This window comes from Armigeres subalbatus, chromosome 2 (genome assembly GCF_024139115.2).
Source record: "Armigeres subalbatus isolate Guangzhou_Male chromosome 2, GZ_Asu_2, whole genome shotgun sequence".
Taxonomy (NCBI): Eukaryota; Metazoa; Arthropoda; class Insecta; order Diptera; family Culicidae; genus Armigeres; species Armigeres subalbatus.
The window spans coordinates 76,980,123-77,002,589 of record NC_085140.1 but is presented as its reverse complement, the minus strand read 5'-3'; the positions used below and the strand labels follow the sequence as shown (position 1 = coordinate 77,002,589).

The 22,467-nt window shown below is 40.2% G+C and overlaps 1 protein-coding gene across 10 annotated transcripts in view; it reads left to right on the top strand.

Annotated features, from left to right (window-relative positions):
* LOC134209273 (calcium-binding protein E63-1) overlaps positions 1-22,467 on the top strand; it is a 370,945-nt gene that overhangs the window by 53,320 nt on the left and 295,158 nt on the right. For 2 of the 10 annotated variants that reach the window (XM_062685255.1, XM_062685252.1), the window contains exon 1: positions 5,702-5,897. The exons of 4 other annotated variants lie outside the window; for them this stretch is intronic. Coding sequence is in view for 3 of the 6 variants with exons in the window: in XM_062685257.1 (XP_062541241.1) it covers positions 11,361-11,543 (183 nt within the window). In the remaining 3 variants the exon portion in view is untranslated. Of the gene's footprint in view, positions 1-5,630; positions 5,898-11,345; positions 11,544-22,467 lie in introns of those variants that run through there. 4 more of the 10 variants (XM_062685260.1, XM_062685262.1, XM_062685256.1 and 1 more) reach the window with 4 other exon arrangements.

The window sequence follows — 22,467 nt, the reverse complement described above, 5'->3', positions numbered from 1 at the left end:
TCCCATTCACAGGGTGGACTTTCCTAGGCACTGTCTGACACAGCAGTTGCTGGGCTGCATCACAGTGGTTCAGGTTTAGCTGTGTTACCTGCACTGTGATTTTGCAGCACGCCAGCACGCAGCACTTCGAACCCCCCATGGGGTACTTGCTGTTCGCAGCTTTGCTGGAACAGATCAAACAGTTGGGAGGATTCGTGCAGCATTGTGCCTTATGCCCCTCTAATCCGCAGCGTCGACAGAGCATGCTTCTGTCAGGGCCTTTGCAGTCCCATTGCTTGTGCCCCGGTTTCAGGCACTTGAAGCAAACTTCGGGTTGCTCATATATGCCCACCTTGACGCTCCCTTACTTGACTACTTTGGAGGCGTCCGCTGCAGATAGCCGAACCATTGCTACCTGCGTCCCTGTCGGACCTTTCCGTAGCCGAACGGCTGCGGTGGGCGTCTCCACTTCACACTGTCGCCGCAGTGCCGTGGCGAGCTCTTCGACTTCGGTGATCTCGTCCAGGTCTTTAACTCTTAGATTCACCTCCGTCGTGAGTGCCCTCACTTTGACCGTCTCGCCTAGGACTTCCTCCGCCAACTTCTTGTAGGCGGCGCCCTTTTGCGAGACGCCCCGCTTCAGCTCGAGGATCATCTCGCCCATCCGGATACGTCTTATTGGACGTACGTCGGCGCCGAGATCACCGAGCTTGACGTCACTCCTCATCGCCTTCAAGACGTTCGAGTACTTAGCCTCGTCCGTCTTGATGACACATCCGACGTGTGTAATTTTGTTAGTAAATACATATTTCGAACTAAATATCTATCACATATGCATATGCACATGCATGAATCGAGTTTCAGACTTAGTTGATTTTTTTAATTATGAATATTTATCTTATACTAAAGAATGATTCGAACATGTAAAAAATAGTTATTTTTAAATAACAAATATTTGACGAGGATACAATGAGATACAAATGAAACCACCTGTTATAGAAAGCTTTGAAGCCTATCTTTTGAATGTGCATTGATTTGGCTGCCACTTTTTGCAACCTTGCGAGATATTTTGGTGTAAAAAATATGTAATTTTGTTCGTAAAGCTCAAATTTCCTTCTAACAATTGAAATGATTTGATATGATATGATATGATTTAGTATTTCAATGCTGTATTTTTATGTGCTGAATACGTTTCTAGAACATTGTTGACCTCAAAAATTCGACCATGTAGAGTTATTCATTGAATACCAGTTTTTTAGGGTAAATGTCCTTTTGTCTAAAATTGAGTCATATTTTGTTGGTTTCAATAGAAAGATCCATAGTGTCTTTGACAAAGTTTTTCTCTACATTATTTCTGATAACTTTTCAATAGACGCCATTTGTTTCAACGAATTTTGAAAAAAAAATCTATCTCACTTTTAGGTGAATTAATCAAAAATAAAATTTTCTCAAATGATACCCCTTGATGTATGCAACATACTTGCTGAAAATTAGGGTGGCTCAAATTAGTATGGGAAGAACTTTTTCCATTTTTTTTATGGGCTGCCCTCTTATTCGGTTCTATTTGATGCCTTAATGCTCTGGACAAAATTTCAGCCAAATCGGTCAACGTTTGGGCGGTGCTAAGCTCATTGGAAGTTTATATGCAAGATGTATGCAGAAACATCCAAAAACAGTGATTTGCAGTTGGACGGCACAACGTACAATGAAGATCTATGATACTCATTCAGATCTTGAAGAATTTAATACAGAATGTTATGTTTGCCCGGCTAAGTTATTAGCATTTCTCTGAAGTGGGGTTTGAGCAAATTTCGTTTCTTTTACCTTTAAAAAGAAATAAATTCACCCATACAACACTCCAGTAAAATGCTAATATCTTTGCCTAATAAACTGTAATCTTCTCGCGGTTTTCAGCATAACATTCTGTATTTAATTCGTCAAGAACTGAATGAGTAGTATCATGGTTCTTGATCGTAAATTGTACCGTCCAACTGCAAATCACTGTTTGTCGATGTTTCTGCATACATTTTTCCATATAAACTTTCCAACGAGTTTAGCACCGTCCAAACGTTGACCGATTCGACTGAAATTTTGTCCAGAGCATCAGTGCATCAAAAAGAATCGAATGAGAAGGCGGCCCATAAAAAAATGTGAAAAAGTGTTTTTTGAGCCACCCTACTGAACATACTATGACATTTAAAACACGATTTCATACCGATAAAGCTGACGATCACGTTTTTCGGGATTTCAACCACTGCACTGTGCGAAGGTCCCGTTGATCGCACCCACTCACTCTAGCTGATGTCAGAAGGACAACAGTGCCCAGGCTGCACTACCAGCTAAGTACGCAACCCTTAGCTGGCGGTCAACTGTCATCGGAAGACCTGTGGAAGCGTGAGATTGGAACTTGTTAGGACCAGAGCTGTCGCTCCTTCCCAGATGTCAACTCACCATTTCGCAGCCCGCACTGTGTGTGTGTGTGTGTGTGTGTGTGTGTGTGTGTGTGTGTGTGTGTGTGTGTGTGTGTGTGTGTGTGTGTGTGTGTGGGCACCCACGTACTAAAATGTAGCAAAAGTGTCACTTATTTTTCGGGCATTCAAACAATTTGCTCGCCACTTCTATCCCATTGTTTCCTTTTGAAAATTGGAAAATTGTGCAACGAAGTCGGCAAAGAAGATTTAACTATTTTGGTCGATAAAACAGTGATGGCTGATAACTAAATGATAACAAAAATAGTTATTCAGGTAAATAACATGTATAACAGAATGTGTTGTCAACTATCAGTGATAACATAATTTATATTCGTTTAGTTATTTCAGCTTAGCTTAAACTGACTGTACATATCAATGGTTGCTACTCCGTGATTGATCAGAACTGGTGCAAATTGCACTACGATCCAAGTGAATAGTGGTTGGGATTTACCATCTATTCTCTAAGTGCACAGTCAGTTGGGAAAGGGAGGGAATGTTTGTGTGTGGTTATTGTTGCTACTAGAGACCGAGAATACCTCTGAATCTCCACAATTACCACGGGAAGGAAGTTGTGTTGTGCCGTGGCCCCGGGCCCCCACAAATCTTATGTACCAAAACCAACCTTTTTTGTACTTTTTGGGGCCCCCACAAGCTGTCGGCCCCGAGGCCCCCTTTCTGCTAAATCCGGCTCTGGACCTATGCAACTTCTATACAACAGTATTAGCATTTCCTTATCTTGTTAAATTGTTCATCCTTCGCAAGGATAAACAATCAATCGCGCCTGGAAGAGCAGGAAAGTGTTTTTTGGTTTGAAAAATCACAAAACGCGTCTGGAGGAGTTTGTAGATGGTTTGTGGTTTGAAAAATCACAAAGCGTGTGTGGAAGACCGCTGGAAAATGGATTGTGGTTTGGAAAATCACAAAGCGCGTCCGGAAGACCACTTACCCCTTTTTCCACTTCCCCCAGTGTACCTTATTTGAATCGCCCCATATGGCAATTCCAGGTACTATGCTCAAAGTTGCAGCAGTTTGTGCACTGCGAGACATCGTGGTGCCCAGGTCTGTACCGCTTCTTGCCGAAGACAGTGTAATTAATTACTCCGACTAGCTTTAGATCCATGAATATGATGAAGCCATTTTCAAGACGGTTACTATGGTTGAATCATGTTGATTACAAATGCTGAATGGGATAACAGCGCAACTAGCGTACTTATGCTTGTACTGGTAATGTCGGTCGCGGTATTTTCTTGTCTTGTCGTGGCGAGCGATAGGCTTGCGTCCACAGCCCTCCAACTCCACGGTGAGCTTATCCTCTTCCATACCACGGTACCTTCCATGCAATGCCCAGGACACGACGTGAAATTCATCATTGGCGATGCAAATGCACAGGTCGAAAGGAATCTGTTCTTCCGCGCAGTCATGGCAAAGGAGAACCTTCACGCAACTACTAAAGACAACGACCTGAGGCTAGTCAATTTTGCTGCAGCAAGATGAATGGCTTTTTTTAGCACCTATTTTGCACGCAAGAATAATCGGAAGCACACCTGGAGCACCCAAAAAGTGATACGTGTTCTCAAATCGATCATGTTTTGGTGCATGGTCTGCATTTCTTAGATGTCCGGGGCCCAAATATCGATTCTGGTGGTCAACATAGAGGACGATATACAACTAAGGGCAGCTGAGAAACCGGGGTATGACGGAAAAGTACTCTCGGAGGCAGAGGTAAAGCATTTGCCAGAAACGACGCGCGGAAGATCTATAAAACGATCAACGTCATGCGTAAGAAAAGCGCACCGTCACCAGTTATGATCAATGACAGCACCGGAAATCTGTCGACTGACCAAGTAGGGGTGGCTGCTAGATGGATGGATTGAGTTATTGTTGAATGGACAATTGGACAGAGAGGGCACACACAGAATCAGGATTCAGGATGCTGGAGAAGCAGTGGGGCCACCAGCGCTGGACGAAGTGAGAAAGACTGTTCGAGAACTAAAAACAGTAAGGCCACTGGGAAGGATGGAATTCCAGCCAAGCTTCTAAAAATCGTGAGTGACCAAGTGATTGAAATGATTTGGGAGGGAGATGATTTTTTATCGAGCTGGCTCGATGGCCTCTTATGCCCTATCCACATAAAAAGGGACCAGACTCGATTGTGCTGAATGAATGAATGAATGTGAAAGGTATAACACTCCTCAATACCGCTTTCAAGGTACTCTTTCAAATTCGGTTTAGCAGACTGTACTCGTTTGAGGAGACCTTTGTTGGCGAATCTCAAAGCGGTTTTCGAGAAGAACCATCAACAACAGTTCAGATGTTTACTCTGCGACAAACCCTTGATAATTTCCGGGAATACAACTTGCGAACTCATCATCTGTTTGTGGACTTTAAGACAGTGTACGACTCAGTGAAACGGAACGAACTGTGGCATATAATGCTAGAACATGGATTTCCGCCAAAGCTTACTAGGCTGATTCGTACGTCGCTGGATGGATCCACATTGAATGTCAGAGTATCTGGAGAATTCTGATTCATTCGTGACATTAGATGGAGTGGAGAAGGGCTCTAATCTATTATTCAACATAGCTCTGGAAGACAATTCGAAGATCTGGTGTGTAAAGGAGCGGAACTATCATCAACAAGCCTCACATGCTCGACATCATTGGTGTAGATCGCAGAATAGTGGAAAATGTATTCGTGTCTTTTAAACGGGAGACTGAAAGAATGGAACTCTGTCAAAACTAGTCTTCCGATTTTACTCTTCGATTTCGGCCTTATTGTTCCGAGTGACTAATGACCGCTAGTGGTAAACAAATTCTGCTCTAATTCTTCATCAAGTATAAAGCAAGCAATATAAAATAAAACAATTCCCAAAACATTTTTTTGACTCTTCTCTTAATTCGAGCAAAAATACAATCAAAGCCAACCATATCAAGACCAGCGTAATTTGCTACACTCGCACAACAACCAGTTGAGTTCGCTAATTAAAGCACATTAAAAAGCGTCTCGTCTGACCGACTCGCAGACAATCGGTTTCTCACTCATGGCTTTGCTTGGCATACGATATGCAGCGGCGGCATTTACTCTTCCTTGTGAGATGCCACTGCGGACGGGCGGCGTTGTTGGTTGTTCGTTTGTTTCGCATCGGAATGGACGGTGGGTGGGCGTGGAATAGAGGAATTCACGGCACCACGGCACATGTTTCCGTCTGTTTGCGGTTTTCCCATCAGAAGCATCCCTTTGACGGCGGCAGTGTCGTGGTTTGAAGCTTTCGAACAAGTGCCATCGTCTCGGTTGGTGCGCCGTTTTGTAACGCTAATTTGTTTCGGTTTCGTTGTCCAGGTTTTGCGCGACAAGGCTCTCTGTTACGGTGTAAGTGGTTGGTAGTTTTGCGGGATAATGAGCGCTGCTGGGACTTCCGGCGGTGATGACTTTGATGATGCGCGAAAGGTGAGAGTTCGATTCTTGTGGGGTGACATTTTTTCCGGCGGGGTTGGATAGAACGTGGCAGATTTCCCGTAAGCTGATGGCATGAAATTGATTCCTGAGCGTGAAAGAGTGTAGAATTTATGATGTGCTGACATTTGAGTGTTTGCCAAATTAGTGGCGATTTAAATATGATTTCCTGTCAGGGCTGTGATAGGCATGTAATGGGATGTGAGTTCTATTTACCAAAGAATGCATATCTATGGAAGATTTGTGGGGGAAAGCAAAGGGGAAGGATTTTCGTAGGTCGATTTTCAGTTCGGCCTACATGGAACCGCAGATCAACTCAATTCATGGTTCCTTCGACTCAAATCCACCCTTGTATGGAAGAAGCCAAATTTGAGTTAAGTTGAGTGGCTTCTGCCACGGACCAGCACACGTTGAGTCGATGCAGCTCCCTTTGTTTTTAATATTATTTATGCGAGAGAGTAAGAAAATTACCTACTAGTGAGTTAAAAATTTGAGCTTCGTACTCAATGTTGTGTTTTTTTTAAATACTTTTTTAGGTACTTTATTTTTCCTGTATAGGATGTTCTCTGGTAGGATTTTTTTTGACTCCCTGGTCATTGTGTAACACTGGCTCAACAGTTTGACGGCACAATACACGGTTCGAGGCCGCATCTCTCCATCCTCGAATGCGCCCCCCGCTCGCCATGTTGTTTTGCACCTGGTCTCTTCACCTTGCTCGCTGTGCTCCACGCCGTCTCGTACCTGCCGGATCGGAAGCGAACACCATCTTTGCAGGGTTGTTGTCCGGCATTCTTGCAACATGTCCTGCCCATCGTACCCTTCCGGCTTTAGCTACCTTCTGGATGCTGGGTTCGCCTTAGAGCTGGGCGAGCTCGTGGTTCATTCTTCGCCGCCACACACCGTCTTCTTGTACACCGCCAACGATGGTCCTAATCCGTCTCTCGAATACTCCGAGTGCTTGCAAGTCCTCCTCGAGCATTGTCCATGTTTCATGTCCGTAGAAGACTACCAGTCTTACCAGCGTCTTGTACATGACACGTTTGGTGCGGTGGTGAATCTTTTTTGATCGCAGTTTCTTCTGGATCTCGTAGTAGGTCCGACTTCCACAGATGATGCGCCTTCGTATTTCACGACTAACATTGTTATCAGCTGTTAGCAAGGTTCCAAGGTAGACGAATTCTTATACCACCTCGAAGATATCCCCGTCTATCGTAACACTGCTTCTCAGGCGGGTCCTGTCGCGCTTGGTTCCGCCCACAAGCATGTGCTTTGTCTTCGATGCATTCACCAGCAGTCCAACTTTTATTGCTTCACGTTTCAGGCGGGTGTACAGTTTTGCCATGTCCATGTCATCCACGAAACAAATAAATTCACTGGATCTGTTGAAAATCGTACCACGGCTGTTACACCCGGCTCTCCGCATGACACCTTCTAGCGCAATGTTGAACAGGCACGAAAGTCCTTCACCTTGTCTTAGTCCCCGGCGCGTCAACCGCCATAGACTTTGATAGTCTAATCTATATACATAAAAATGAATTTCTGTCTGTCTGTGCCTTATAGACTCGGAAAATACTGAACCGATCGACGTGAAAATTTGTATGTAGAGGTTTTTGGGGCCGGGGAAGGTTCTTAAGATGGTTCGAGACCCCTCCCCGCTTTGGAAAGGGGGGCTCCCATACAAATGAAACACCAATTTCTTCATAAATCGAGATCTAATCAGAAAATAAATCAATTTTAGGCGAAACGAAGTTCGTCGGGTCTGCTAGTAATATAATAAAAATACTGAAATACACTTCGATATGATCATGTATTATTTGTTGCTAATATTATTTTGCTTTTATTCTACACATACATTAAATATTATAACGTTTCGATGATGAAACGATGATTAGCTTTCTACTTTTGCAATACAGTGTTGACCCGATTTTGTCACTCCCCGATTTTGTCTACCCCCGATTTTATCACATTTTGAGCCGAGTTCGTCACGTCCAGATTTTATCACGTTTTCGACCCGATTTTGTCACCAAAAAAAAATTGAAAATTTTAGTCATTCTTTTTATTTCCGTAATACCGCAAACAACATTGATTTTCATGAAATAACTTTCGCCGCCAGTAGTTTATTATGAGTACCTGTGAAGGATCCTGTAAGCAATTTCTACAAGAAATTACGGGTGCCGTTCACGCATTTTGCCTTTCGAAGGTGTAAAATGATTGATATTTGTGAAATGAATTAAAAAAATAGGAAATGAAAGTTTTTCCGATTTTGTCACATACCCTGTTTTATCATCCCAAAATTCACCAGGGGGTGATAAAATCGGGATATTACTGTAAGCATGCGTATCTTTTAATCTACGGCAGAATTATTTTCTCGTACGACTATAATGCTCATCTTTGTGATGTTCGACAGTTCGCTAAAATCGTACAGAATCGTATAATGTTTTGTACCACGTGTTGCACAGTTTCCGTGATAATTATTTATTGCACCAATTAAAAGATTGGTAGTCAGAATTTCCCTTCTACCTTGCTTCATATTAATATTCAAAGTCATTAAAAATTGATGAATCTGGCGTTATTTCCCAGTGTCTGAAGAATGATGGTGCCTCATAAAAATTGTAGCGATAAATTTCTATCCATCGGTAAGTTACGTGCAACTTTGTATTATTTTGCAATTTGCATCGTATTCTACGTTTACTTCGTCCAATGAATTGATTAGGTAATTTTTATCATATTCTTTCCAGTAATGTTGCTTTCCAGGTGCCTTTTGACACCAGCTATCCAAGTACACAATTACAGTACCGTTATTATTGTTTTGATTTCGTACTAGGGTAAATGATCCAATAGTGGAGGAACTAAGCACGTTCCAACACTATTAATTTTCTGGTATGACGGCGAATGTGAGCAGTTAGTAGAAGAGAAGAATGCAGCATGGGCGAGAATGCTGCAACACCGCACGGGAACCTTCTTACGAACGAGCGTGAGGTGATCCAAAGGTGGCGGCAGCACTACGAAGAGCACCTGAATGGCGATGTGGCAGACAAAGATGGCGGTATGGTGATGGACCTGTGGGAACGCACGCAGGACATAATTCTACCGGCTCCGGATCTCCAGGAAATTAAGGAAGAGATTGGCCGGCTGAAGAACAACAAAGCCCTGGAGTTGACCAACTACCTAAACACGGTGGTGAGGCACTGGCTAGAGCGCTGCGATGGGTGATTACCAAGGTTTGAGAGGATGAGGTTCTGCCGCAGGAGTGGATGGAAGGTGTTGTGTGTCCCATCTACAAAAAGGGCGATAAGCTGGATTGTAGCAACTACCGCGCAATCACATTGCCGAACGCCGCCTACAAGGTACTCTCCCAAATTTTATGCCGTCGACTAGTACCAATTGCAAGGGAGTTCGTGGGGCAGTACCAGGCTGGTTTTATGGGCGAACGCTCCACCACGGACCAGGTGTTCGCCATTCGCCAAGTACTGCAGAAATGCCGCGAATACAACGTGCCCACACATCATCTATTCATCGACTTCAAAGCCGCATATGATACAATCGATCGGGACCAGCTATGGCAGCTAATGCACGAACACGGATTTCCGGATAAACTGACACGGTTGATCAAATCGGCGATGGATCGGGTGATGTGCGTAGTTCGAGTTTCACGGACATTTTCGAGTCCCTTCGAAACGCGCAGAGGGTTACGGCAAGGTGATGGTCTTTCGTGTCTGCTATTCAACATCGCTTTGGAGGGAGTAATACGAAGGGCAGGGATTAACACGAGTGGTACGATTTTCACGAAGTCCGTTCAGTTATTTGGTTTTGCCGACGACATTGATATCATGGCACGTAACTTTGAGAGGATGGAGGAAGCCTACATCAGACTGAAAAGCTAAACGGATTGGACTAGTCATCAACACGTCGAAGACGAAGTACATGATAGGAAGAGGCTCAAGAGAGGTCAATGTAAGCCACTCACCACGAGTTTCTATCGGTGGTGACGAAATCGAGGTGGTTAAAGAGTTCGTGTACTTGGGCTCACTAATGACCGCCGATAACGATACCAGCAGAGAAATTCGGAGACGCATAGTGGCTGGAAATCGTACGTACTTTGGACTCCGCAAGACGCTCCGATCGAATAGAGTTCGCCGCCGTACCAAACTGACTATCTACAAAACGCTTATTAGAACGGTAGTTCTCTACGGACACGAGACCTGGACGATGTTCGTGGAGGACCAACGCGCACTGGGAGTTTTCGAAAGGAAAGTATTGCGTACCATCTATGCACTATGGGGAAAAGGGTGGCCATTAATTGGAAAATTTACTATCTCCAATTTGTCTAATTTATATATCACTAGCAGACCCGACGAACTTCGTTTCGACAAAACTGTTTTGTTCTCTGATTAGTTCTCGAGTTATGCAGAAATTTCTGTTTCATTTGTATGGGAGCCCCCCTTTCCAAAAGGGGGAGGGGTCGCGAACCATCTTAATAACCTTCCCCGGCCCCAAAAAACTCTGTACACAAATTTTCACGCTGATCGGTTCAGTAATTACCGAGTCTATAAGAGTCTATCTGACCAGACAGACAGAAATTCATTTTTATGTATATAAGATATGAAAGTATATACCCTAGATAAGAGAATTGGAAAATATTGAAACGCTGTCCTAGTTCAGTCAAAAGATATGGGCTGGCGAAGTGAAAAAAGCTGATAAAAATAAAAAATCATCAGTAACTTTGATTTGTATGTTATGAAGTAATTTTTTCTCCAAATATAAGGTTTTATATACCATTTCAAAGCTTAAAACTTTAGCTTTCCGATAGATTGGTTTGTTTTGCACGCGAAGTTTAATATCAAAAAGTTGTAGAAGAAAAACTTTAATTATCATAATTCTTTGCTATAAAATGGACCCGCTAACCTGATGTCCCCAAATGTCTCCTGATCTGTAAATGGAAGATTGAAATATAACCCTAGTACCACCTTCTGGTGAGTGATTTACTTGCGCATATTTGCGCGTTTACGAGAACGCTGCAATCAAAGTATTCTTGAAAATTGTTGTATTTTATTCTCTATACCTCGTTATGATTAGAAAATGAACAACATTATTACTAGTAAAATTGTTGTTTGTTATTTTATGCATGCTGTATTGGAAAAACAAAAAAAAATACCGAAAAAAAAAAAAAATTATTTTCGTGGGTGACATTTTTTTAAGGGTTAACGATGGCCCTTAAAGGGTTAAAAAAGGTTCTTAAATATTCCTGCACATAAAATATGTTGCATAGAAACAGTTTTCATTGGAAAAATATTTTTGGCTACCCATTTGTATGAGAATTCCCCATAGTGCTATGGTGGGGTGCATAGTGCTATGGCGGATTGTACGTGGAGGAGGCGAATGAACCACACCGCGAAAATCGGAAGACTGCGGTGGGCCGGGCACGTAGCCAGAATGTCGGACAGTAATCCGGTGAAAATGGCTCTCGACAACGATCCGACGGGAACAAGAAGGCGAGGTGCACAGCGGGCAAGGTGGATCGATCAGGTGGAGGACGATTTGCGGACCCTCCGCAGACTGCGTGGTTGGCGAAGTGCAGCCATGGACCGAGACTGTCGAACATTTATGAAACGCTACATTTTTTCTTCAATGATGTTTAAGGTGACACGGGAAGCACTAACAATCATCAAATCGTCATCATTTTCACCATTGAATGCTTAACTTTTTTTCTATAGCAAATATGATTTTGAAAAAGTATGTATTGCTTACTCGCAATCTACATGCTGATACATTTACAGTTACATCAAACAACTGAAACCCAAAATACGCCGCTCCAAAGTTGCGAGGTGATAATGCTAGAAAGAGACGAAAGATAGGAGAAATAGCACGGTGTTTAGTGCCTCCCCGAGTAACCTTAAATCAGATGTAAGATTATTACGTAGCATATGAAGGACCCCACGCAAGTGCCATGATCAAAATAAATTCAAGGTTTGACTAAAATCCTTCAGAACATGAAACGAAAAAAAATCGAATTTGGTGTACGTTAAACATATGCGGTATTTCGGAAAATTTCGTTTCAGGTGGTTCGAAACGAAATTCCGCGGAATTTCGCGGAATTTGAGCATGGCGAAATCTGTGGCGTGGATTCTTGGGCCCTTGTGAAGTCTTCTATGAGATCCTCTTTCTTATTAAAGGCCGATTTCTTCACTTCCGCTTAGTCCTCAAACCAGATTTAAGCGCATTAAGAACTTGACAGAACACCGCGTAAGAGTTAAAAGATCCTAAAATGCCCCAAGGCCCTAAGAAGTTACGTCCAAACAACAAATTGAATCCTACTTAAAAGTAAGAATCAAAAGTTCAGAGGTTTGAAGATACTCGGTAATCATCGAAATAAACTTACAGCATCCAAGATTTAAATTTAAATTTTGTGATATTCTTTGACCAATTGCACAATATCGATCGTGTTGCTGCTGATCACGAGACGACAGCTAGTCCGGGAGAACGCGAAGTGAAAAATATCTGACTTGCATAGCAGAAATTTATTTAATCAGTGTGTGCAACATTATTTGGTGCAGAATCGATCGTGTTGTAGGAGCTTCTTAAACGAAGCACATTGATTTTGGGTTGGATTGATTTGAAACACGGCTTACGTCTTCGAGTTTTCAAAATAACTTCGTTTACAATAAATATATTTAGTTGCTTACCAAGGTGGCTTCAGTTAAATTACCTTTCCAACTAACCAACGATTCCTTTCCCGTAATTTATCACAGACTGCTTCTTGTTACTATAACTCTATTGATCGCAAAGCAGTTATTTGACTTCGAAAATGTAAATGTAAAACCACTTCAATAAAAATTCCGCGGTAAAAAACTTGAAATTTCGTTTCGTTTCATTTCGAATCAACATAGACATTTTAAATTTCGTTTCGTTCCGTTTCGTTAGGAAAAAGCGTGTTATCGCATACCCTTAGTGTACGTACTATCGAGCCATGCCTGAATAATCGTTGAAGTTAACTAAATAAAAATCTTGAAAATCTCTCTTTGGAGATCCAGAGTTAGTTTTCGGCTTTACAGCCTAAATTGTTCAAGCAATAATGTTTTAACTGTATGTACTGTGGTAATTTATACAGACGATATAGACAGTCTCTATTGTCTGGATATAGTCGACTCTCTACATCTTGATGTTCCATATTTCGATATCTCTCTCTATGTCGATGGTTTACTCAGTCCCTTCAATGTACATACGTTTTTGCATTCTACAATTTGATATCCTCCCTATCTCGATATCTCTCTATTTCGATATGTTCTGGTCATATTTTGTTCAGGATTGTCTTTCCCTATATAGATATAGGCTAGATGTACCAGTTGTGGCTATAGCACCAGTGCTAGTGCTTTATATGCGAAATGGCCAATCAAATCACCACAAAACAAGTTCAGATCGATAAAGCATATTCATATGATACGATAACACCTTTGATCTCCTCCAAAACAAGCAAAGTATAATTGTAAAAATTGATTTTGCTTAATTTTTGACGTCCTTTGCACCAGTTGTCGCACTAGTGGTCCTAATTTGGCCAATTCCATAAGAAAACAATGGGATTTGTCAAATAAGGAACAAAAATTGAGAATAGTGCCCCAACTGGCGCAGGTGCATGCGTTCCTATTATGGATAATTCAATTTGGAGGATTTTAACAAAATTTATTCTTGTTTTTACAGCTATTCTAAGGAGCAGGAAGTAAAACCTTTCGCTTGAGCATGAGCATGATTGACCGCCCACGGTTGCTACTCCATTATTGCCAGGTCAGCTGTAATTACACAGAGAACCAACAGATGAAGTTTGGGACTAACATCATCTTCAACACAGATAGAAAAAGTTGTTGAAATTTACACGAAAGTAATGCACATAAAGGGAATACGAAAAAGACCGTAATTTTAAACGATATTTTCGCTTGGATGTATGCAATTTGTATAGCATTATGTCACTATTTATTCGATTAAGTAGTATAATGCCATACAAATTGCATACATTTAGGGTGAAATTGATGGAGAAGATTCACGTATGCTCAGAATAGTGTAATTTTCCGCGTCTGTATTTCTTACGCGCTGATTGGTTTTCATTATTTTTTTCTGTGAATGTGTAAGAACTAGTGACCCAAAAATAAGCAATACCAGCGCCGGCCGTGTCCGAATGCAGGTCAATTAAGGAATAGGTATGAAATTGTTGACGTGATACTCGCTTTGATTGAAGCCGACGAATCATCTGCACTTCCACGAGAAATCACTGGGATGTTGGATATATGGGGTAGGCAGAGCCTATTATATAGAGTTACGCAAAGAGGATCTTCTTACACTTATTTTGAATGATGCTCTTGTTATTCTGTTGCCAACTTTCACTTTTGTTCAACCCTTCAAGTGACTTCACGGGAGCGTTCACTTCTAAAGCTTTTTAATTCGATAACCTAGTCACCCACAGAGTGCAAACACGTGAGTTTCTTGTTGCTACTTTATTGGGGAATGTATTGATGTTTTTTGAAGCTGTTTCTAGATCAAATCTAATACATTTCAATTCATGCGTTTTAATTCGCCATAATAATCATTAGGCGATAACAATACTTCCGCCTCACCAACAAGCATTTGTTTACTTTGCTCGATAGGTAGACGGTTTGACAGTTCAATAGGTAGATTTGATTTATTTATTTATTTATTTATTTGAACATTTGTAACATAAGACTTCTGTCTTTTTAGGCGTACATATATCTTGTTCGCGTAGCAGTGTGTCGTTGCATCACTTTATTCATTGAAGTCGAAGAACAATTCAAACTAAATACTAAAACTAATTACAAATTAAAGTGCTCTATACATTTTCTCTTAAATGCTAATGTTGATTCTTCTAGGGTTATTTTATTGGGTACACAGATAGAAAAAGTTGTTGAAATTTACACGAAAGTAATGCACATAAAGGGAATGCCAAAAAGAGCGTAAATTTAAACGATATTATCACCTGAATGTATGCAATTTGTATTGCATTATGTCACTTTTTATACGAATAAGTGTCATAATGCTATGTAAATTGCATACATTTAGGGCGAACTTGTTGGAAAAGATCCATGTACGCCAAGAGTAGTGTAATTTTCCACGTCTTAATTATTTACGCGCTGATTACTTTTCATTATTTCTTTCTGTGTAATGAATTCCAGTAGGAAATACCTCTTACGAAAAATGAATTACCGTAGGCAGACGTGTTATGTCTTGGTATAAGATATTTTTGGCGCGAATTGTTCTTAATGGTCTAAGTTTGTCATGTAAATATCTGGGAATTTTTCTTTAACGAGCTTAAATAGAAATAAACAACATCTCATTTGTGAGAATTTTGCGAATGGACATCCCAATAAGTTGTGTTGCATGTGTGAAACACTGGCATATCTATTCAAACCATAAACATAGCGTACGCATGAATTTAATGCTATTTTCAGTCTATTTCCGGCGAACATTGATGATTCACCTAGGAGGAAATCACAGGCTATGAAATGGGGGAGTATGAGACTTTTGAAAAGTTTGAGTTTAATGTCACTTTTTAAGATAGACGAGAAGGCATAGAGTGTTCGTAAACTTGCGTAAATCTTGCCGCATTGTTTGAATATAAATTTATCGAATTTGAAATTAGATTGAATAGTGATACCCAACTTACCCCCCTTCTTCAGTACAATTAATATTTATAATGTTTAACTTAAGTAATGGTTTCAAGGCAATATTAGAATGTGGCTAAGAAATAAAGCGCTAGTTTTGTCAGCATTCAATGATAACCTATTCTCAGTTGATCACGCATGAATATTAGCAAGATCTTCGTTTATTTTCTAGAAAATTATAGAGGTGGAATCATCTAAACACCCGAAGTACAGTTGCACATCGTCAGCGAAAATGTGTAATTTACAATATTTTGGGACCTCTGGAAGATCGTTAATATACATCGAGAAAAGAATTGGCCCCATAATTGAACACTGGGGAACACCAGAAGATATAGCAATATAGCTGGAGTATATCCCATCCCATCGTTTACCAGTGATTGTGCTCGTTCGGTTAAATAAGATTTGATAAGATTCATTGCATGATTAGAGAAGCCAAAACTTGCAGTGAGTTTAACACAAAGTTTCTTATGTGAAATGGTATCGAAAGCTTTAGAAAGGTCGAGAAGTAGCAATACAACTGGACGTCCTTTGTCTAAGATGATTCCGATGTCATCAAAAACTTTCAGCATTGCAGTTTTGGTGCTGTGTTTGGGCCGATATCCAGATTGATGGGGAATCAATAAGTTCTCGCGATTGATAAACTTACTGATTTGATTTTTTATTATGCGCTCAAAGACTTTTGATAGAGCAGAAAGAATACTTATTGGACGCAAGTTTTGGAGAGTGTTGAGATGACTTTTCTTCTTAAGAGGTAAAACTTTAGACTTTTTCCATTCATCTGGAAAGACACTGGTGGTAACAATGCAGTTAAATAAATGTGTAGTAGGTTTCAAAATAAGTGGACTAATGAGTTTCAAAAATTTTAATGGTACTTTATCCAGTCCAATGGCATTAGATTTCATGTGGTATAATGCGCTAATGACATCTAAATCATCAATCTGATTGAAATAAAACGGTTCTGTTACTGACTGGCGGTTGGAAATATTTATAATTCGTGATTCAATGGTATCTTTTGTAAAGTTATTTGCAAAATGCACATTAATTTCATTTGATTCAAACTGTATAATTGATGTTTTGGCGGTCTTAACCACACCAAAGTTTTTTAATCTTCTCCATAGTTCTTTAGAAGGTAATCGAGTATCAATTTTTGATTCATAAAACGAGGTTTTTGCTTTACGAATTTGAGTAGTTTCGCGATTACGAAGGACTTTGAATAATCTAAAATCAGTATCGCTTTTAGAATACTTCCACTGCTTATAGGCTAAATCGCGATCTGCAATCAGTTTCCCTATCGTATTGTTCAACCAGAGATTATGGTTATTGTCTGGTACTACCGATCGTACAGGAACATATTTATCATGTAAATCAACATGGCAGCAATTGAAAAAGTTAAGCAATGCATTAGGATCATTGGAACGATAGTAGTTTGACCAGTTTAAGGAATTGAAGTCATGAGCATAAGCATAAGTTAGAAAGCATAAGGTCTAGTTGTGACGAACCATTTCTGTGAAAAAAAGTTGGCTCGGAACCAAGACTATACATATTATGAATACTGAGCGTTGAAATGAGTTGTGCACTCTTAGGTAAGCTGTGGTTCAGTAAATTCTTGTTGAAATCACCAACAAGAAAAATATCGTTGTAGTGTGTTCCATAATTTGTCATCAAACAGTCTATTGATTCGACGCAGTTCACTTCGGGTGGATTGTAGACAGTTCCAAATAATAGCTTTACGTTCCCTATAACTAATTCAACAAAGATGTATTCTGTATATGAACCACCTGGGGTCGCAGTCGATTTCTCTAAGAGACTACACTGTATGCCTTTTTTAATAAAGATTAAGATACCACCTCCTAATCGCCCCATTCTGTCATGCCTAATTGCATAATATCCATCGATTTCCAGTACTGCGTCATCGATTTTTTCGTTCAGCCGAGTTTCAGTGACACATATGCGATCAATAGCACTTGATTGGGATAATTGTAGAAATTCGTCTAACTTGCAAAAATACTCTGAATGTTTACACAACATACCGACAGTTTGTTTTTAATCAACGCACTTGTCATTACGGTTCCAGGCCAACACCAATTCGTTGAGGCACTTCTGACTACATCACTAGCCATAAGGATAATTGAAAGTCATAGCAATCAAGAGGAAAAATGTGAAGAACACAAATGTAAAATTATAAACTAAAAATAATATTTCCATAATTTCAATTTTTTCTGAAGGTGCAACGCAAAAATAGAAGTGTTAAAACAAATCTAGTACTAAATATGGCTCGACGGTTCAACAGCATACAGCATCATCCATCAATGACATCCCCAACAGCAGCAGCAGCAACATCGTTATGACTTTCAGGAGGGGATTCATAGGATAACAAGGATGGGAGAGTGGGAATAAACAAGAACTTTTTAGGATTAGGTTAAAGTACAACCAGATCGCTCTCCGTGATGATCGGTTTCTCTTGAGCGTTGGCGGTTTTTTTGACGTATACGATCCCCATCCTCGTGTAGACAGCGGACAATTCTCCTTTCCTCTCCATCTCTAAAGTCTTCATACGGAGCTCACTTGCAGCTACACGGAGAAACACGTTTACTCATTAATGGGCACTTTTTCTTTGCTATCTCTTTCTCTCTGCTGAAAAAATTACCCATTTTGGGAGAATAAGTGGATCTACTCATTTAAATGAGTAAATCTACTTATTCTCCCAAAATGGGTAAATTTTTCAGCAGAGAGAAAGAGATAGCAGAGAAAAAGTACCCATTAATGAGTAAACGATTTTTACCGGGTAGACCCAAATTTTCGTTTACGAAAATACGCCGATTCGTTGCGAATCCGATGTCCGTGAGTACGTAGGTAGCGGGCATAAAACTCGCTTCGTTGTATGGTTATAGCGAATTGAATTAGTATTAAGTAGAGCGATCCAGTTTTTGGTGTTCCTTTCGCTAGCCTTCTCATTTCCACTAAAGGAATGTCTTCATCAGCATATCCCAGAGCGTGACACCAAGCAGCAAAATAACTCTGTAGACGCTCACCTGTGGTGAAAGGAACGCCACTTACGATGAGATCGTTGATGCGCAGACTTCTATCGACAGATGCAATGCACTCCTCTCTGTTTAAGCCAACGGTGTTCATCAGATCAGTGGTAGTCTTGGTTGTCTCCTTGCGGATATTGTCCAGGTCGAGAGCAATATCGGATCGTAGTTTGTTCATCTGCGTTTCGAGAGAGTTCTCCAATCGTCGAAACTCGTCCAATGTACTAGTTTGGTATGCAGAAAACTCTGATTTCATCAGCTTCGCCAATTCGCTGACACTCATATCATATGTCGTAGAACCAGGATGCTTGGTAACCGAATTACTACGTAGTGGGCGACGAGAGTTGTGTTCTTCAGCCATGGTTACTCAAGTGTCAACCTTTTATTCACTTCCACAGAATATGATTTTTTCGGAAATGGCTAAATAATTCGATTCCAGATTACGACGACGGGTGGTTAGCACTTGCACTAAATTCACTGAATAATTATACTCTTGCCGGAGAAGTTTGTAATTTGCGGTGAATAACGATTTGTTTAGGAAAATAACTGGTAAAAAAACACGATTTGCGTTTGCGATATGAAGTTTACGTACACACCATTCTACGAGTGAATTAAATAATTAAATTTGGCTTCACTCTTTGCGCAACTCTATTTATAATAGACTCTGGGGGTAGGGAGTGTGGCAGGGTTCGTTTTGGTAAACGGTCTGCCGTGTATAGCGTGTAGTTTGATTTAAAACAAAAACAATCGAAAAACGCTTAATATTTTAATTATCTTTCTGATTAACTTACTCACCCGCACAAAGCAAAACTAAATTTCGGTGATCGGCCGATCGTTTTGCTTTTCGCACAAAGCAAAACTAAATTTCGACGACCGGCCGATCGCTCTGCTTACTGGAGAATCTGAAACACGAGAAATCACGCACTGAACTGATTAGCTTTATTACCGGCCACGCAATGCAGAGCACAATATTTCGGCCGATCGCGCGATCGTTCTGCTGTCCGAAACAAGAGAAATCACGCACTCACAGGAAGTAAAACCTTACTAAACCATCTGGGGACAATAACAATCTCATCAGAAACGGGAAATGACATTTGCTTTGTGATCCAGTACACAGAAAAAATAAAGAACCTTTAAATAAAGGACCTAAAAATAAAGAAGTTTAAAGAACTCAACTTTAAGTACGAAGTTCGAATTTTTAACTCAATAGTAAGTAGTTTTCTCACTCTTTCTTTTGAATGTTATTATAAACAAAGAGAGCTGTATCGACCCAGAGTCTATTATATAGAGTTGCGCAAAGAGGATCTTCTTACTCTTATTCTGAATGATGCTCTTGTTATTATGTTGAAAACTTTCATTTTTGTTCAACCCTTCAAATGACTTCACGGGAGTGATCACTTCTAAAGCTTTTTAATTCGATAACCAAAGTCACCTGCAGAGTGCAAACACGTGAGTTTCTTGTTGCAACTTTATTGGAGGGTGTATTGAAGTTTTTTGAAGCTGTTTCTAGAACAAATCTAATACATTTCAATTCATGAGTTTTAATTCGCCATAATAATCATCAGGCGATAACAATACTTCCGCCTTACCAACAAGCATTTGTTTACTTTGCTCGATAGGTAGACGGTTTGACAGTTCAATAGGTAGATTTGGCTTCACTCTTTGCGTAACTCTATATATAATAGACTCTGTATCGACCCAACGTGTGCTGTTCCGTGGAAGAAGCCAAATTTGAGTTGTTTTCACCGTAGTCCCGGGTGAGTGAAAATAACATAAATTTGAGTTGGTGGAACTTCATAGTGGGTGAAAATTCAACACGGGAGTAAAGGCAAAGTACTCACCGGATTTTTTCGCATTTTACTTATTTTTGGCTTCTTCCACGCAAGGGCGGTTTTGAGTGAAAGGAACCGTAAAGTAAGTTGTTTCGCGGTTCCGTGTAGCTATTTCAATGTTTCTTCCATACTCCATTGCACAGTGACGTCACGCATGACTTTTGACAGGTACTGGTCCTGTTGTTTACAGACGACTTTATTTTAATTTTGAGATACTTCTATCATTATTTGGATTTTCTGATCGATAGTTACCTAAACTTATCGAAAATTACCAATATTTGAATGCGGAATGTACAGAATGTCTTCATCATCGTGAAATATGCAGATTTAATTTGGATAAAAAAAAATCTAAGTCCGAAACGTAAACAACAGGACCAGTACCTGTCAAAATAGTTAGGTTAGGTTTGCCGCGCGCAATGACCTATTGCTCGATCTCTCCTTATCTCGATGGTCTCTTCAATATCGAGATGTGGATAGGCGCCTCTATCTTAAAATAATTTGGTCTGTGTTCGTATACGCAGAACTCGAAAACGGCCAGATGGTTTTTCATCATTCCTTCATCAAATTTATTCGTTATAGTTTCCGACGCGTTTATATGACATTTCCTTATGCGAAAATGACGAGTAAAGTTGAGTACAACGTGAAAAACTAAAATTAAGAATTGTATGGAAATTTCGCATGGGCAGTTCACAACGCCTACTATGCACGACAACGTCTGCTGGTTCTACTAGTCGTTGAATAGAAGAGGCCCCAGATTGCGCCCTGGGGCACGCCGGAAAGGTTGGAAAATCCCTCTGATCCGACTTTGACACAAAGCGTGTTATTTGACAGGTATGACCTGAACCAAATAATGGAATCGGAAGACATGCCCAGCATTAGTAACTAAGTAAATGATCTATCCAATTTTCACCCCTATGCGCGTTGTGGTTTTCTCAACTCGTGTCATATTCACCTGCTACACGGTCAAACGAAAATAGATTCCGCTGTCTATAATTCTGACTTATTTCCAAGAAAATTTAGAAGAATGTCTCTAGAAATTCATTTCGAAAATTTTGATGAATTTCCCGTGGACATTATGGATAGCTTCTAGTGCAAAATTCCGTGGAAATTTGCTATTTTTTTTTAGTAAAAACTGTATTTGGAAAGTCAAGTAAACTTTCTATGGGTATTCCGATCATAAAACAAATTTCTTTTAAAGCGAAATTTTCAAAGCACTTCAAAGAAAATCCAAAAGTAAGTGAAAATTCCGAAAAATTGTCAGTCAACATTTCGAAGAGTTTCCAATGGAATTCCGGAGGAGTTCTATTTGAAAATCAGAAGAACTACCCTGAGAAAGCAAAGGGGATAAACCTTTTACCTGTTTAGAATCACATTACGAGTCTTGAATGTCGCTGGATAATCCGTATGATTCAGTTATATCTGTCCGATGTTTCCTCCAACACCTCATTCGTAGTTTAATTATGAGCTTTCCGCATAATCTCCATGTCGCTCTGAAGAGGCAACATTGTTTCGTCAACTACAACCAGGAACGAATGAAGTAAACTCTTGCCGCTTGGTCAACATTGCCGAGCACTTATCGTCTGGATTTGCTCTGCACTCATATAGTTTAAAATTGCTGCATCGTGCGAGTTTTTCCCTGCTGTGGCCCAAGCCCACAGATTTAAACGGTACTGGGCTGTTATGTTGGCAGTGGCTTTAACTCTATCCCGTACGGGATTATGAACTCTAATAGGCAGTAAAATACTTTGTCTACACAGATAAAAATATGTTGTGATTTTAAATGTATTTTTATGCACATATTTGGAGCATGCAAATAAACGTAACATTCAATCGAACTCATTTTTTTTTTGAATCGAAATAAATTTAAACTGTGCTTGCTTGTAACATTCAATCAAATTTAATTGAGTATCAAATGTTAATTCGTTTTGTGGGGTAAGTAGCAATTTTACACGTCGTTGAATTTTCAAAATTATTTGCTGTGTATGTTGAAATGAAAAATACCCAATCATACTTTCTTGTGTTTGCGAATTTCTAT